The sequence below is a fragment of the Hordeum vulgare genome, chromosome 5H (assembly GCF_904849725.1).
Source record: "Hordeum vulgare subsp. vulgare chromosome 5H, MorexV3_pseudomolecules_assembly, whole genome shotgun sequence".
Classification (NCBI taxonomy): Eukaryota; Viridiplantae; Streptophyta; class Magnoliopsida; order Poales; family Poaceae; genus Hordeum; species Hordeum vulgare.
The window spans coordinates 539077071-539092532 of record NC_058522.1 but is presented as its reverse complement, the minus strand read 5'-3'; the positions used below and the strand labels follow the sequence as shown (position 1 = coordinate 539092532).

The 15462-nt window shown below is 46.2% G+C and overlaps 1 protein-coding gene across 1 annotated transcript in view; it reads left to right on the top strand.

Moving 5' to 3' along the window:
• The first annotated feature begins 15077 nt into the window (after nt 1-15077).
• Nucleotides 15078-15462, top strand: part of LOC123397189 — a 39985-nt gene continuing 39600 nt past the window's right edge. The window contains exon 1 of the mRNA XM_045091837.1: nt 15078-15115. Within this exon, the coding sequence (XP_044947772.1) occupies nt 15078-15115 (38 nt within the window). The remainder of the gene's footprint in view (nt 15116-15462) is intronic.

Here is a 15462-nt window from a genome sequence, read left to right as displayed (position 1 = left end):
CTTGCCGGCGGCTGCCAACTCGTCAGCAAGCGAGCGCATGTGGGCGAAGTAAGTGCCCGCAGATTGGGTCCCCTTGTGCGCATCGGAGAGAGCAATGCGGATGTTGTTCACCCGCGATCTGGACTGCGATGAGAACATGCTGGCAAGTGCAGTCCAGAGCTCGTTGGCCTTGCGGATGGAGGTGACCTCAACAAGGACATCTCCAGATAGGTTGTTCAAGAGATGTGCTAGTACCTGTTGATGCTCCCTAACCCAACCTTGATATAGAGGGTTCGGGACATAATCCTCTTTTCCATCTTTGTCTTTGGTGATGATGCTCTTCGGTGGCTCCGGTGTGGATCCATCGGCATAGCCGAAGACCCCCCATGCCGATGAGCTGTGGCGTGATCTGCGCTCGCCACATGACATAGTTTGTCCTGGTGAGCTTCTCCGCGACTTGCTTGTTGATGACGGACATAGATGCGGCGGAGGAAGACGACATGGTGGAGCAACGGAGATGGCGAGAGAAAGGCTAGATGTGATGGAGGAAGGAGGCTCTGATTACCATGCAAGATTCAGCTTAACGTCTTACCTCGTTAGAGGCGACGGGTCCGTGTTATATAGGCAGGGGCCAACCGTGATATGCATTCAACTTGGAGAGGAAGATTACAAAGAGATAAGTACTAGGAGAAGGTAGTTCAAACAATAGAATACAAACTACTCTAGACATCCTAGCTGCATACGGCGGCAGAGCCGATCCTCTCCTTGTGCATCACGTCAGGAAGTTGGTTTAACACTGACTTTTGTTTCACTCTGAGTAATGCAGCCAACTAAACTGACTTGTTTTAGCAATGGTGATGGATCATATGTTGTCTTGAACTTGCCGACTGGGGAGACACTAAACTAGTAGTCGAGGTTGTTGTTTGGTTGTGACGTTGTTGAAGCTATTCGAGGTTGGGATCAAGTTGCAAAAGATTCATGGTTTAGTGACAAGAACTTGCTGGTAATTAACATGTTCTCCGCTGCTTCTGATTAGGACTGTACTTCCTCCATTCTTAAATACTCCCTCCGCGTTAAAATAAGTGTCTCAACTTTGTAGTAGCTCTAATATAAAATTGTATTAAGCTTGAGACACTTATTTTGAGACGGGAGGAGTATGTCTTCCTAGAAATTTCAGTAAAGACTGCGTATGGACGGATACATATAGACATATTTTATAGCATAAATTCACTTATATTGTTCTATATGTAGTCCATAATGAAATTTGTAAAAAAAATCGTATTTAGAAACGGAGGAAGTATATATATATAGAATATTCGAAGCGCAGCTAGTGATGTTTAGATTGGTAGATAAATTTCAAGGGACTCGTGTGCGGGTGCTTTGGCAAGAGTTTATCACCCCCCCCCCCCCCCCCCCGGTATGATCAGGTGATGGAGGTCACTGTGCCGGGAGGATGAAAGCATTTTGTCAGAAAGATGTAGATCAACTAGGTTTTGCTTGGCTGTTATAGATTTGTATTGTTTTAGCAATGGGATATTGTTGTTAGTTAAGGCCTAACAGCGGGCAAAAGTGCAACATTATTACACCGACATTTTGAACATATTCAAGTCGCAAGCCTCCTCCTCCCGCGACACACGTCATGGGAGAAACCCTAACGCCGCTACTGTGAAGACTCCCTCCTCCTCCCCTTCTCCCCTCCCCTGTAGTCGCCTGTGGGCTTACCCAGGCGAAGCCCGGTCGGGGCATCTTTCCCTTTTCGCTTGGTAGCGTGTGGCACAGCCGACGGAGACGCGACGCAAGCAGGGGCGCGACAGTGCGGCATCCAATCTGGGTGCGGGGCAGGGGCGTAGCCAGGATTACCAACCATTGGGTTTAGCTCTACTAAAGAGTGGGTTCAGTTCTTTGCTTAGTCTTAAGCTAGTGTAAATCTATAAGGGACATGTCAAATTTTATTGGGTTCACTTGAACCCAATGCTAACAAGCTGGCTCCGCCCGTGGTGCGGGGCGGCGACACCTGGCCAAGTTCTCACGCGGGTGGCTCTGTGGTGGCGGGGGTGGCTACGATGTTGCCGGTGGCTTCATTTGGGTTCGCCCAGATCTGGCGGCGGCTATACCGCAGGTGGCACAGGCTCAGCGGCGGCCTGGGTGGCTCGACGTGGGCAGGAGCTCGGCGGGCGGCGGTTCTGGTCGCTGCCGCACGGCCCGCACCTCGTCGTCTGGTTGTGTGGATGCTGGAGGTGGATGGCGACCACCGGTGGAGGGACTCATCTTGTCGAGCCGCGACGCCGGTCCGAGGGCGGCTCCAATTCATTCCCTGCTGCGCTTGAACATGCCACGACATAGGGCTGGACCTTTCCGAGAGATGGCCACCGCTGAGGGATGGATTCGACACCGGGAGAATCATGAAACCATCCTTGCCTCCCGTTAGGTGGCACACCGGGTTCGGGGAGCTCGTCCTTGCACGGTCGGGATAGGACGGGGCGGTGGCGGCCAAGTGCGGTCGGCCCTAGGGTGGGCGTGAGACTTGGGGGCAGTGCCATCCAGGGGTGGGGAAGGAGATGCCTTCCCGTCCGTTTCTTTGCCGGTCATGGCTGCAAGCTTCGGTTGGGGATGGTGTCGTGACCATGGGTATCGGGGCGGCGGCCCTGGAGGCGGGAGGCATGGGCTCATGGGCGGAGCTCACAGCTCGGGTGTGAGCTGGTTGTCATGGTCATGCGGCGGTGTGGTGGTGAGGGTGCGGCATCCGGAGTTGTGGGTGCGGCGGGCCTGGCTTGTTGTACCTCACCTCAGTGGCTTTGAGGATTTTCCTCGGTGAAAACCTGCTTTGGCTCTGCCAAGCCAATGATGGCGTCGTCTATGGGCATCGTCTCCTTCTTGAAGGCGTTGTCGCGGCTGCCCTACATGCCCCGGTTGCTCTGAGGAAAACCTTGATCTCGGGATCGGGCGGTGGCGATACTCCTGTGTCATGCCCTTCATGAAGGCACCTCCTTGGAGTGTTTGGCTCGTCGTGCACAGCTTCCTCTCTTCGTGGTGATTCTCTCACGGTTAAGGCCTCCGGAGACTCCAAGTGGTGCTCCCTCTGCCTACATGTAGTTGCTTGGAGTGGATGTGATGGTCTAGCTGTTCTTATACACCCTTATATCTGGTCTTGAGTGTGTTTTGTGGGTATGAGTTGTTTGTGTTGGTTTGCATGGTGATCGTTGCTTCATATATACATAAAGCGGAGGGCGAGCCTTGTTCGGTATGGGATACTCTTGTTTGAGAGTTGTACATAGAACGGACTTTGTTTAATTCTGAGTAATGCAGCAGTGGCCATGCATGCTAATCACAAGAGGCGTACTACAGGAATCTGTTTACCTGGGCTATCACACTCAGCATATTTGCTTAGTTGAGAAGACATTGACCTTTGACTTGTCACAAATTGGCCACGAATTGGTCGCCTGGGGAACAACGGGGGAGCTTTCTAGGAAGCAGCAGTAGGCACAAGCGACATGCAAATGCAAGGCCAAAGACTTGACTGAAACATCTCAAAGAGAGGAAGGCCACACAAGCATCTCCGAAGCATTTCCACAAATTCACAGCCGGCCAGGCTCTGCATCTTCTGCCTCTACAACGCCGGATCTGCTGCAGCTGCTGCTCCCGTTCCTGCTCTGCGTCCACCACGGTTGCGAGATTGGATTTTCGGTCTGTCATTCTCCGGTTAAAAAACAGGTCGTCTCAAGCCCTGCATCCCTCTTGCTCACACCATTCTCTTCTCCACTGATTCCACGGTGTTCTTTCGATCCTTTCAATGGCCGAGGTGGTTGTTGGAATCATGTGTCTTGCAACTATATTCAAATTGGTCGAAATCGTTAATACTCGAAAGATCATCATTATGGAATTACACATGTATTTGTACATCGAATTACTTTACATGACTGGCTTGTAATCATTATTTGTTGGAATGCACTTAAGTATTACTGTGCTCAAGGAAGCCCATGGATTATCCATGGAATATAATGTACTACTAGTAGCAATCGCTGACTAATCATTTCGTGCAATTCGTACATATTGTGGGCAAAGGAGGAGACGGATGTGCAGTGTATATAGGAAGGTTTTCAGCTTAAGCAGAGCTAAATATGGTGAACAAATTTATTTATATAGAAGTTTCTTTCGTCCATAACACCTCAAATTAAATAAAGAGAAAAGTATGTTTTTGGTCCAGTTTTCAAAAAGTATACACTTGGTCCCTCAGAAAATTTTGGTATACATCTGGTCCCTCAAGTCTCAAAATCGGATAAGTTTGGTCCTAAACCAGATTTTGAGCCCGTTGACCGGGTTTGACCGTCACGAAACCACCTGATGAACAGTACTTAAAAAAATAAAAATAAAATATAAAAAAAACTGAATTTTTTTGGGATCTAATATGCTTACATGCGCAAGGTCGACCAAAATTCCGTGCTCTTTCGACACTCGAGGAGCGGTTGGTTAAAAAAATCTTCCTGGTGAATAGTAATCCAAAAAAATTCAAAACAATTTTATAAAAATGAAAAAAAAATTGGGTCCAATATGCTTACATGCGCAACGTGCGACCGAAAGTTTGTCATGAAATAATATCGGACGGGCTCTAGCAAAAAAAACAAATTTTGGCTATTTTTTGTGAGCAAAAATTTGTTTTTTTGCCACGGGCTCCTCGAATGTCGAAAGACGACCAACTTTTGGTCGCACTGAGCATATAAGTACATTAGACCTCAAATAATTTCAGATTATTTTGAATTTTTTCAAATATTTTTTGAATTTACGGTTCATCGAACATAGATATTTTTGTTTTTTTGCCAGGAGGTCCTCGAGTGTGGAAATACCATAAAATTTTGGCCGCACCTTGCGCATGTAAGCATGTTGGACAATTTTTTTTAAAATTATTGTTCATCAGGCGGTTTTGTGGCGGTCAAACCCGGTCAACGGGCTCAAAATCTGGTTTACGACCAAACTTATCCGGTTTTAAGCTTGAGGGACCAAATGTATACCAAAAAATCTTGAGGAACCAAGTCTATACTTTTTGAAAACTTAAGGGATCAAAAACATAGTTTTCTTTTAAATAAAGTACATAATGTTCTTTCAATAATTGAATTTGTTCTGTTCAAAAGGCACAATAGTGTAACATGGAATATTGTTCAAATACGTCGTCACCGATGGCTGTTGCACGCTAACAACAGAAAACCCACTTCATAGAACTACATTTACTAGGGGGACAGTGTGACGTTCCCAACGCTGGAATTCTTATTGCACATCCTGTAGCTGATGTCCGCGTAAGTTCTACAGAACCACATAGATCAACGATATAAAATTTAGATGATGATAAATGGATCAGTGCCAGCGCCGGGATGGCGACGCGTCTCCAACTCGTGAACAATTCGAGTTCATGTTGCCGATATCCGCTATCGCTCAGAACCGCTGTTGTTGAGTCATCAACAACGCCATTTATTCGCCAAAGAGATTAGGGGGTGATCGGGAAGAAAAGAAGAAGAAAGGACATGGCTAGGCCGCTAGTGATAAAAAATGGTAGACATACACACACAGTATTTCAATCATTCAATGGGATGGGCACGTGCCTCTACTAATGACCAATTAAAAACTCCCACAAGATGTAACCCCTCATCCCTGTAACACCTTGTAAGTATAGCAAAGCTCGCTAGAGATCGCTCAGGCGCCCGTTCGCATGATCGGGAAGGCAGTATTACGCGTAGGCGCGACCGTCATATCCATGGGGCGTACCATTAAATCTATCCATGCAACATTTTTTTTTAATACAGTAAATTTTGGCACGATGCAATAATTTTCGTCAACGGCTGCAACAAAAAAATAATTGTAGCAAAAAAATATCTACGTGATCGTAGTAAAAAAACGAAGTTGATGATGCGTGATAGCAAAACAAAATAAGGGTTGTAGCAAAACAATCTAGTGAACTCGGGTTGCAACTCTAACGAACGTGTACGCAACTTTTTTTAGTGAACGGTTGAAGCAAAAAATGATGCCGATTGTAGCAAAAATTAACACGGTTATAGCAAAAAAATTCAACTAACTCGAGTTACAACCAAACGTGAATGTAGCTTTTTTAATGAACAAAATGTAACAAAAAATAAAAAGCGCTTGTAGCAAATTTTATTGCGGTTGTAGCAAATCTGGACAAAAAATGTTGCATGCACTGACAAGCCACAACGCGTGGGCCGCACGCGACCGGCCGAACGATTTTTTTTTTGAAGGAAAACTGTAAGGGGACCCCATAGCGAGTTTTTTTAAAATAATAAGAACCCTAATTCGCGCCCATGGGGACTTGAACCTGGGTGGCTGGGTTGTACATCCACTCCACTAGCAAGGCTCACTTCTTGGCCGGGAACATTTACCGATCCGGAATACCTTTCTTTTTTGAAGGAAACCGACTGGTTTCCCACATGACCACGTGATCCTATAAGAAAAACTGCTAATATCTTTTGTCACATGCATTTATTTAGAATTGACTAATAAATATGTATGTGCGTTACAACGCAAGAGTAAGTATTTATTTATCCGAGCCATTGTCTTCATTTCGATTCACCTACCACCACACTTAGATACCAACAGTCGGTGTCTTTCAACACTAAGGAGAATATTTCAATAAATTAAGTCTATTAAAAAACCTATATGTGTCACTGTTACATGCAGCAGATGAAATACAAAATAAGATCCTATGTATCAGTTGCAACATTAATGTTCATGACTATCACAAGAATTGTTTGAATATATTTAAAATAAATTCTTCATGTACTTATAATGTTTATGAATTTAATAAGTGTATGTATATGCTATAAAAATTATTTGTGTATTCATTATGGAAAATAATTGTGTCGTCCGTTGGTAAGTACGCGGGTGGATTTGGTGAAAGGAAATACATATGTAGCGTCTTCAATCATGTGACATTTAAAAAAGAGATGCTGGTGGAAGTACAACATGCCTACGGATGGTAGTTGATTCATTGTAATTATTTCCTTGCCAAGCAACACAGAGCAATGCGTGTGGCATGTTCATTTGTATTACAAATTGACGTCGGTACAAAGAGATGACGAATCATGCACCATTTATTTAGATTGCATCCTAAATATATTATTTTTAAAATATTATACGCATTTTTCTAATCAAATTTCATATATAATATGTTAAAATTAAAGTTATGGTTTAAAATATATGATTATTTTAAAAAATCTATTCTAGATGGACTGCAGGTTGTTTAACACAAATATTAGGGGTTATATGTAAAAATTCAAAAAAAAGTTTGTTGTGACTTAAAGTCAGACTGGGGGTTCATTAGTATAAAATTCAGGGGGCTTTTTAAAAAGAAAAAACAATTCGTCTGACTTAAACCATACTACAAGTTGATTTCCTAAAGCTATAGGGGCTTTTCTAAAAAATGGCCGACAACGGACAACCAGGAGCATTAGCTGTTTTAGTATTAAGAGATAGAGATAGAGATCTTTTTAAAATGTTATAACTTCTGAACAGAGTATCAAAACATAGAACACTTTTCATCATTGGATTTGTTATGTCGAGTTCTTCAAAACTAGATCCCATATGATAGGTTTCGTCGAAATTCTTTTCATGAGTAACTTTGGGTGCGATGGAGGAAAAATTGGTGCTATAGGGATGCATTGGTTGGGTCGGGCAACTTGCGGTTCTTGGCTACTCAACATCAGATTCAAAAGAGTTACCGTGACCACTAGTGGGGACAGGGCCTATAGTCCCGGCCCGTAAGGGGCTTTAGTCCCGGTTCAACAAACGGGACCAAAGGGGCGGGACTAAAGGCCTAACCTTTAGTCCCGGCCCTGTTCCAAGCCGGGACCAAAGGTGCTCCACGTGGGCGCCTCGGAGCGCCCTCAGGGGCAGGCCCTTTAGTCCCGGGTCTTTACACGGACCGGGACTAAAGAGTTTCAGATTTTGTTTATTTTTGGGTTTTAGGGTTTTAGGGTTTAGGTGTTCGGAAGATTAACATGATGCCTCGTTTAGTGTTCGGGAATTAGTTTTCATATAATTCTAAATAGAAATAATTATGCATATATATATATATATAAGATTAACTTATCTTACAAGCGAGCATATATATACAATTATATGGAGATCTGAATTATCGGGACTAGAGCCCGTCTATTCGATTACATGGACCAACATCAGTAATGGCCCCTAGCTACACTAAATCGTCCTTTGTCATCTATAACTTCCGTCCTGAGAAAGGTCGCAAGCTCCTCTGCAACAACAATCGCGCGTTGCTCTGGTAGGGACTTCTCCCTCATGACCGTGTACTATATAAGAAGAGGAGATGAATATGAATATCAATCAGGATAACAAAGAATGACGGGTAAAAATAGAGGTGTGAATGTTCATTGCTTACGTCGAATTTGTGATCCTTGTGCTCAGAGGTAAACGTGCGAATGGTCTCGCAAACATAGTATCCGCATAGATGCGTCCCCCGTGGCTGTTGGTCGCACTTTACGAGAATAGAATATACACTACTAGGAAAAGGGCTATAGATGATATAGATACTAATGGCGCACCACACAAGCAGTGCGCCACTATTATATAGTAATGGCGCACCATGTGAGGTGTGTCATTAGTGTGGTGGATACTAATGGCGCACCACACTCTCGGTGCGCCACTACTATATATATATTTTTTTTTGCAAAACTACTAATGGCGCACCAGCACCTGGTGCGCCATTAGTAACCTGGTTACTAATGACGCATATGTTAGTAGTGCGCCACTACTATAAAAAAAATTGGTTTTTTTTTGCAAACTACTAATGACGCACCAAAGCTAGTGCGCCATTAGTAACCAGTGTTACTAATGGCGCATCTATTGGTGGTGCGCCACTACTATTTTTTTTACAGAACTACTAATGGCGCACCAGAGGAGGTGCGTCATTAGTAACCAGGGTTACTAATGGCGCATATGTAGGTGGTGCGCCATTAGTAACCTGGGACCAGCTAGATATTTTGGACAGCCACCTACCACACTCACTTTCCCCACTTTCATTCTCTCCACCTCCTCCTCCAAGCTTGTCTCGGGTGCCTCCTCCTCCTCACCTCATTTGCATCATAGATTCACCCAAATGAAGTGGTTAAATTACCTTTTTTGATAGGTAAGTAAGGGGAAAGCTTTTATATTGTAGATCTACTTTTTTCTCCCTGCAACAACGTGCACATGCACTTTTTATGGCCTAGCTAGATCTACGTATGTTTGTTGTGTTGCATATGTTTGTGGTGTTGCATATATGTTTGTGTTTGCAGGTACCGGTATTTGAAATGCGATAGTTGCCAATTTTTTCCGGAATGTTGATTCATTTCCGTTTCGGCGAGAATTTGGCACTATGCATTCTTTTTTGTCCTATTTTTAGGCAAAGTCATGCCAATTTTTTTTTGGTTCTAAAATATCATTTTGCTCTACCCCGCAGGCGACCATAGTCCGCACGATGACCGAAGGCATCGTGAATAGGTTTTTGAGCTCCGCGAAGGCCGAGATGCTTCAAAAGAACGAGACGGAGATAAGATGTCTGTGTCGAAGATGCAAGCTGAAGAGCCTTATGGACCCGGATTCCGTAAAGGTGCGGGACCACCTGCTCTTGCGTGGTTTCATGGATGGCTATCGGTGGCAAGGTGATGAAGATGATTATGAAGTCGTCCATGGGGGGCGGGAAAGAAATGAGGAAGGGCATGAGCAAGACAACCGCGGCGAGGGCGGGCGAGAAGACGAAGAATCTCCAGGACACAGTCATCATGTAGAAGATGCCGGACATGATGATGAGGAAGATGCCGGAGCAGACGAAGGGCATGATCATGAAGATGAAGATGCCAGAGCAGACGACGATGGACCATCCATGGCCTGGGTGCAGGACCCTCATATTCAAGAGCTGCTTCTCAAGCAGACGGATAACGCAAGAGCTGCCGCCCGAGAGAAAGCCAAGCTGGATCAACTGGAGATAGACGCGGTTACTCCATTGTATGAAGGATGCAGGCCCGAGGATACCCGCCTGAAAGTAATGCTCATGGCTCTGGAGATGAAGGTAAAACACAAAATGACCGACGCATGCTTCGACGAGAACATGTCATTCTGGCACGAACGTCTTCCCAAGGGGAACAAGTGCCCGACCAGTTTCGAGGAGGCGAAGAAAATCGTGTGTCCTCTGGATTTACCGCACGTGAAATACCATGTGTGCATGAACAATTGCATCATTTATCAGGACAAGCACGCGGAGTCTACCATATGTCCGGTGTGCGGCGTCAGTCGATACAAGAAGAGGAAGAAAGCTCCTCAAAAAGTGGTGTGGTACTTTCCGATCACTCCTCGTCTGCAACGGTATTTCGCGGACCCTAAGGTAGCAAAGCTCATGCGTTGGCACGCGGATAGGGAGGAGAAAAAGCGAGAAGATGACGGAAATGATCCGGAGATAAATAAAAAAGACAAGATGCTGAGTCACCCTAAGGATGCGAGCCAGTGGCAAGCGTTGAACTACGAATACCCAGAATTTGGGGACGATCCAAGGAACATCGTGCTGGGCGCGAGCACCGATGGAGTCACTCCGTTTGGCAGCCAGAGAAGCACACATAGCACCTGGCCTGTGTTTGTGTGGATGTACAACCTTCCCCCTGGTTGTGCATGAAGAGGAAGTACATTCACATGAGTATGCTAATTGAAGGGCCGAAACAACCAGGGAACAACATCAATCTATATCTGGGGCTGCTGAAAGAGGAGCTAGACACGCTGTGGAAAACGCCAGCCAATACGTGGGACGCCGCAGAGAAAGAATATTTCCCTATGAGACCCGCACTGCTCACGACGGTGCACGACTATCTCGGTTACGGATATGTCGCGGGGCAGGTGGTCCACGGATTTTCTAGATGCGTCAGGTGCATGGATGACACATTGTATCGCCAGCTAGATAGAGATCCCGGGTCTTCAAAAATCGTGTTCATGGGACATCGAAGGTGGCTTCGCGACGATGACACATGGAGAAAACGCAAGGATCTGTTCGATGGTGAAACCGAACCCCGAAGACGGCCCCTTATGAGGAGCGGCCAGGAAATATACGAGTTGTTGAAAAATTGGAAAGAGTGCCCACCGCCAGGAAAGGCGCCACAGCCGGGAAAGAAGCGAAAGGCGCCAGAGCCGCTGCTGAAGGTATGGAAAACGAGGTCTGTTTTCTGGGACTTGCCGTACTGGAAGATCCTCCGTGTGCCTCACAGCCTTGATGTCATGCATATCACGAAGAACGTGTGCGAGAGTCTGCTTGGTACCCTGCTCAACATGCCAGAGAGGACCAAAGATGGACCGAAAGCAAGGGCAGACTTGAAATCAATGGGCATCAGGGAGGAGCTTCACGCTAATAATGATGATGATGATGATGATGATGAGGCGAAGCAGGACAAGGAAAGTCGTCGCAAAGGCAAAAAGTACAAGAAGACCGGAAATGACTTCCCTCCCGCGTGCTTCACTCTAAGTCAGGAGGAGATCGATCAGTTTTTCACCTGCCTCGTAGGAGTAAAACTTCCTTACGGTTACGCGGGGAAGATAAGCAGATACCTAGACTCAGCGAAGCAGAAGTTTAGCGGGATGAAGTCTCACGACTGTCACGTGCTGATGACGCGGATACTTCCAGTTGCAATCCGTGGGATCATGGACGCGCACGTCCGTGAAACGCTATTTGGCCTATGCAACTTTTTTGACGTCATCTCTCGGAAGTCGGTTGGCGTGAGGCAACTTAGAAGGCTACAGGAAGAGATCGTGGTGATACTATGCGAGCTTGAGATGTACTTCCCGCCCGCATTCTTCGACGTTATGGTGCATCTGCTGGTCCATATCGTGGAGGATATCATCCAACTCGGGCCGACGTTCCTGCACAGCATGATGCCGTTCGAAAGGATGAATGGTGTCATCAAAGGATACGTTCGCAACATGTCACGTCCAGAGGGAAGCATAGCCAGGGGCTTTCTGACCGAAGAGTGCATCTCCTACTGCACGAATTATCTAGGCATCGAGAACCCCGTTGGTCTGCCCGTCAACAGGCACCTCGGCAGGCTCGCAGGATGGGGTCACCGTGAGGGTCGCCGCGAAATGCATGTCGACTTCGAGGGTCGACTCGCTGACTTTGAAAGAGCAAACCTAGTCGCGCTACAACAAATAGACGTGGTCGATCCTTGGGACGTAGAGCACAAAACCTTTATTGAAAAGACGTACAATGACCGAGGCCAACAGAGGACGGACGGAGATATAATCAAAGAGCACAACTCATGTTTCACGCGTTGGTTCAAGCAGAAGCTTTTGTCGTACCCTTTACATGAGGATTCTTCCGCGGAAGAACAACTCATATTCGCCTTGTCACAGGGCGCCGAGCACAACCTGATGACGTATGAGGCGTACGATACCAACAGCTACACATTCTACACCGAGGGAAAGGACATGAAGAGCGATGGTTATCAGAACTCCGGGGTAACGATGGAATCCTACACCGGTAACGACAAGGACAGATACTACGGAAGGATCGAGGAGATTTGGGAGTTGAGCTACGCTGGAGAGAAGGTCCCGATGTTCCGTGTCAGATGGGCCAAGAGCGTCATAAAAGAAGACCGGTATTTCACCACCATGGTTATACCCGAAGCCAAATCCAAGACCGCGGGCGCAAACATCACCGCGAAAAATGAGCCATGGTTACTAGCTTCCCAAGTGGACCAATGCTTCTTCATTACCGACCCGCCAAAGCCCAGTCGTGTTGTCATGAGGAGAGGCAAAAGGAAGATCATCGGAATGGATGGAGTCGCCAATGAGCAAGACTTCGACAAGTACGGCGACCCGAAGATGGAACATGACGACGATGATGAAGTACCAGCATACACCACAAGAAGAAGCAGGACCACCCTACCTAAAGGACGTCCGTTCAAGAGAAGAACTCCATTTACGAAAAATAAGGGCAAGAAGATTGTGAACAAATAGCTAGCTAAGATCGATTGTATTTAAATTTGATGATATTTTTTCATATTCAATATGAAAAAATATTGAATATTCATGAGGACACTCGATCTCGATCCCCTCCATTTCGATCGCTATCACCCCTCGCAAGATCCCCCTCGCCACCGAGCACCCCCCGCACCCTCCCCCGCTCCACCGCCGTCGCCGTCGGCATACTTACCACTAGAACACCTATTCACAAGATACTAGGCACTTCTCAAAAAAATACTAGGCACTTCTCAAACCAAGGTGCAACCAGCACAAGAAAACAATGCAAAAAAAATACTAGGCACTAGATGTTGTTGTGAGGCACTAGATATTCATAGGCATCTAATTGCAAACATAAAAAAAAATACTAGACATCTACTTGAAAACATAAAAAAAATACTAGGCACTTCTCAAACCAACGTGCAACCAGCACAAGAAAACAATGCATAGAAAAAAAGGAAAAAAAAGAGGGGGGAACACGATTCGAACCCGCAACCTCCTGCTAGGAGGCAAAACCCACGGACCACTGCGCTGCTACTTCGGAGGTTAACAACATAGACAAGGCGCACCTCATATACATGCGCCATTACTACATAAAAAACATTCTAATGGTGCACCGCTCGGGGTGCGCCATTCCTAAGCCGGGTCGCGCCCTCCTCTCTTCTCCCGCGGCCTCCCCCTACCCCTTTCCACCAAACAGCAGCTCCCCCACCTTCGTCCACGCAGCCCACGGAGCTCTGGCGCGCTAGGGTTTGCTCCGCCTCTGCCTCCGCCGCCGCCGCCGCCTCCGCCTCCGGCACCTAGCCGCCGGCCGTCCCGTCACCGCCTCTGCCTCCGTCACCACCGCCGCCTCCGCCTCCGACACCTAGCCGCCGGCCGTCCCGTCACCGCCTCTGCCCGCCTTGCCGCCCTTTCTCGTCGCCGGACGCCCATCTTCCCAGATCCTCGGCACCTGCCTCTCCATCGCGCCCTCGGCCTGCACGGCGCTCGGCGCGAGCTGCGCCACCGCCCCAGGCCATGACCCCGCTGCCCTGCCCCGCCGCGTGGCGCCCCTGCAAGTCGGCGGCAGCCACCGACCGCCCAGTCTGCACCCCGACACTTGGCTTAGTCTGATTTGAGGTACCATTTTACAATTCCCCAATTTTTTTGGTTTAGGGTTAGGCGGTTAGCTTCATTGCTCGCTGATTTGTTGTGTTGTGCATACTCGACTACAGTACATGAACATGAACTGGTTAATTTAGCACATCATTTTTGTTCGATTCTGTCATTGATTGATAAATGGTAAATTCATATTCATGAGGTTATCAGGGTTTCTTGCTTTCGTTGCAGTCCTGCTAAGTCTGTAATTAAATAGTCCAAACAAAGTGGCAGGTGATGCTGCAAGGTTATATTTTTTCTGCTGGTTTAGCTTATATTGGTTGGCATGGATGAGTGTTAAGTCACTAAATATTGTTTATGTTTTGATCTTTAGTTGGCTATATATAAGTTTCACCTGCTGGCTCAAGTTTACTTTAATGATGCAAGTTAAATATATAGCTACAAGCTAATTTAAACAGCAAACAGTGGCCCATACTAGTGTCAGCTCCTGTGGTATCGCACGCTTGCACACTTTCGTGACCTCTTTTTCTCTACTTTTGAAATGTTAGTTTGCTCATGTGTATTAATCAAGGTGACAAACAGCATGCTGGAGTAAACTTGTAAGGCACATACTCTTTTGATACTTAGGTGCACGTGAACTTGCAAGAGATGCTCGAGCTACAAGACCCGATGACCTCATGAATTCTGTTGTTGGAGGGCTAGCAAGTGGAGCTGTTCTTGGCCGAATACAAGGTTGGTCATTATACTCCACGGTCATATGTTGACTTATATTTCTTTTCATACTTAACATCTTTCAGTGACTCGCATTTGCAGTTTTTCTCAAGTCAAATTTGACTGTAGTGCTCAATTCCTCCTTGTCCTTATGAATTTGATCTCTACAGTACACCAAGCAAGCTTATATATCTGAAAAACTTAAGTTTATGATATCACACATACTAGCAGATGAAGATGCATATTATATTACATTACGCACTGAAGCTCAGGGAAATGTGCGATTATAGTCAGTCATGTGCGTTCTGGTGGAGCTTGTGCAAATGCTTAGAAGGTTGGTTCTGTGCCAACTAGCTGCATCAGAGATCAGACACGACCGAAATAATTTTTTACCACATGACCTCGTATAACGGGACTCTCTTGTTTTCACACAAGCACGTGTTTTTTTCAAGTATATAAATGCATCCATGTACCAAACATCACAGGGTGAATTTAAACGACACCTTAGGGTTATCTTGTTCTCTATAACCACATGTTGTGTGTCAAGGCAACTATTGAGAAAGTCTGTTTTCTGTATTTTGTGAGATGGCAGATTGCTTATGATAGATACTTTCAAGGTGGGATCCTCCCTTCCATTCAAAGTTTAGTTTACTTCGTAAGTAATGTTTAGTTTACTTCGTA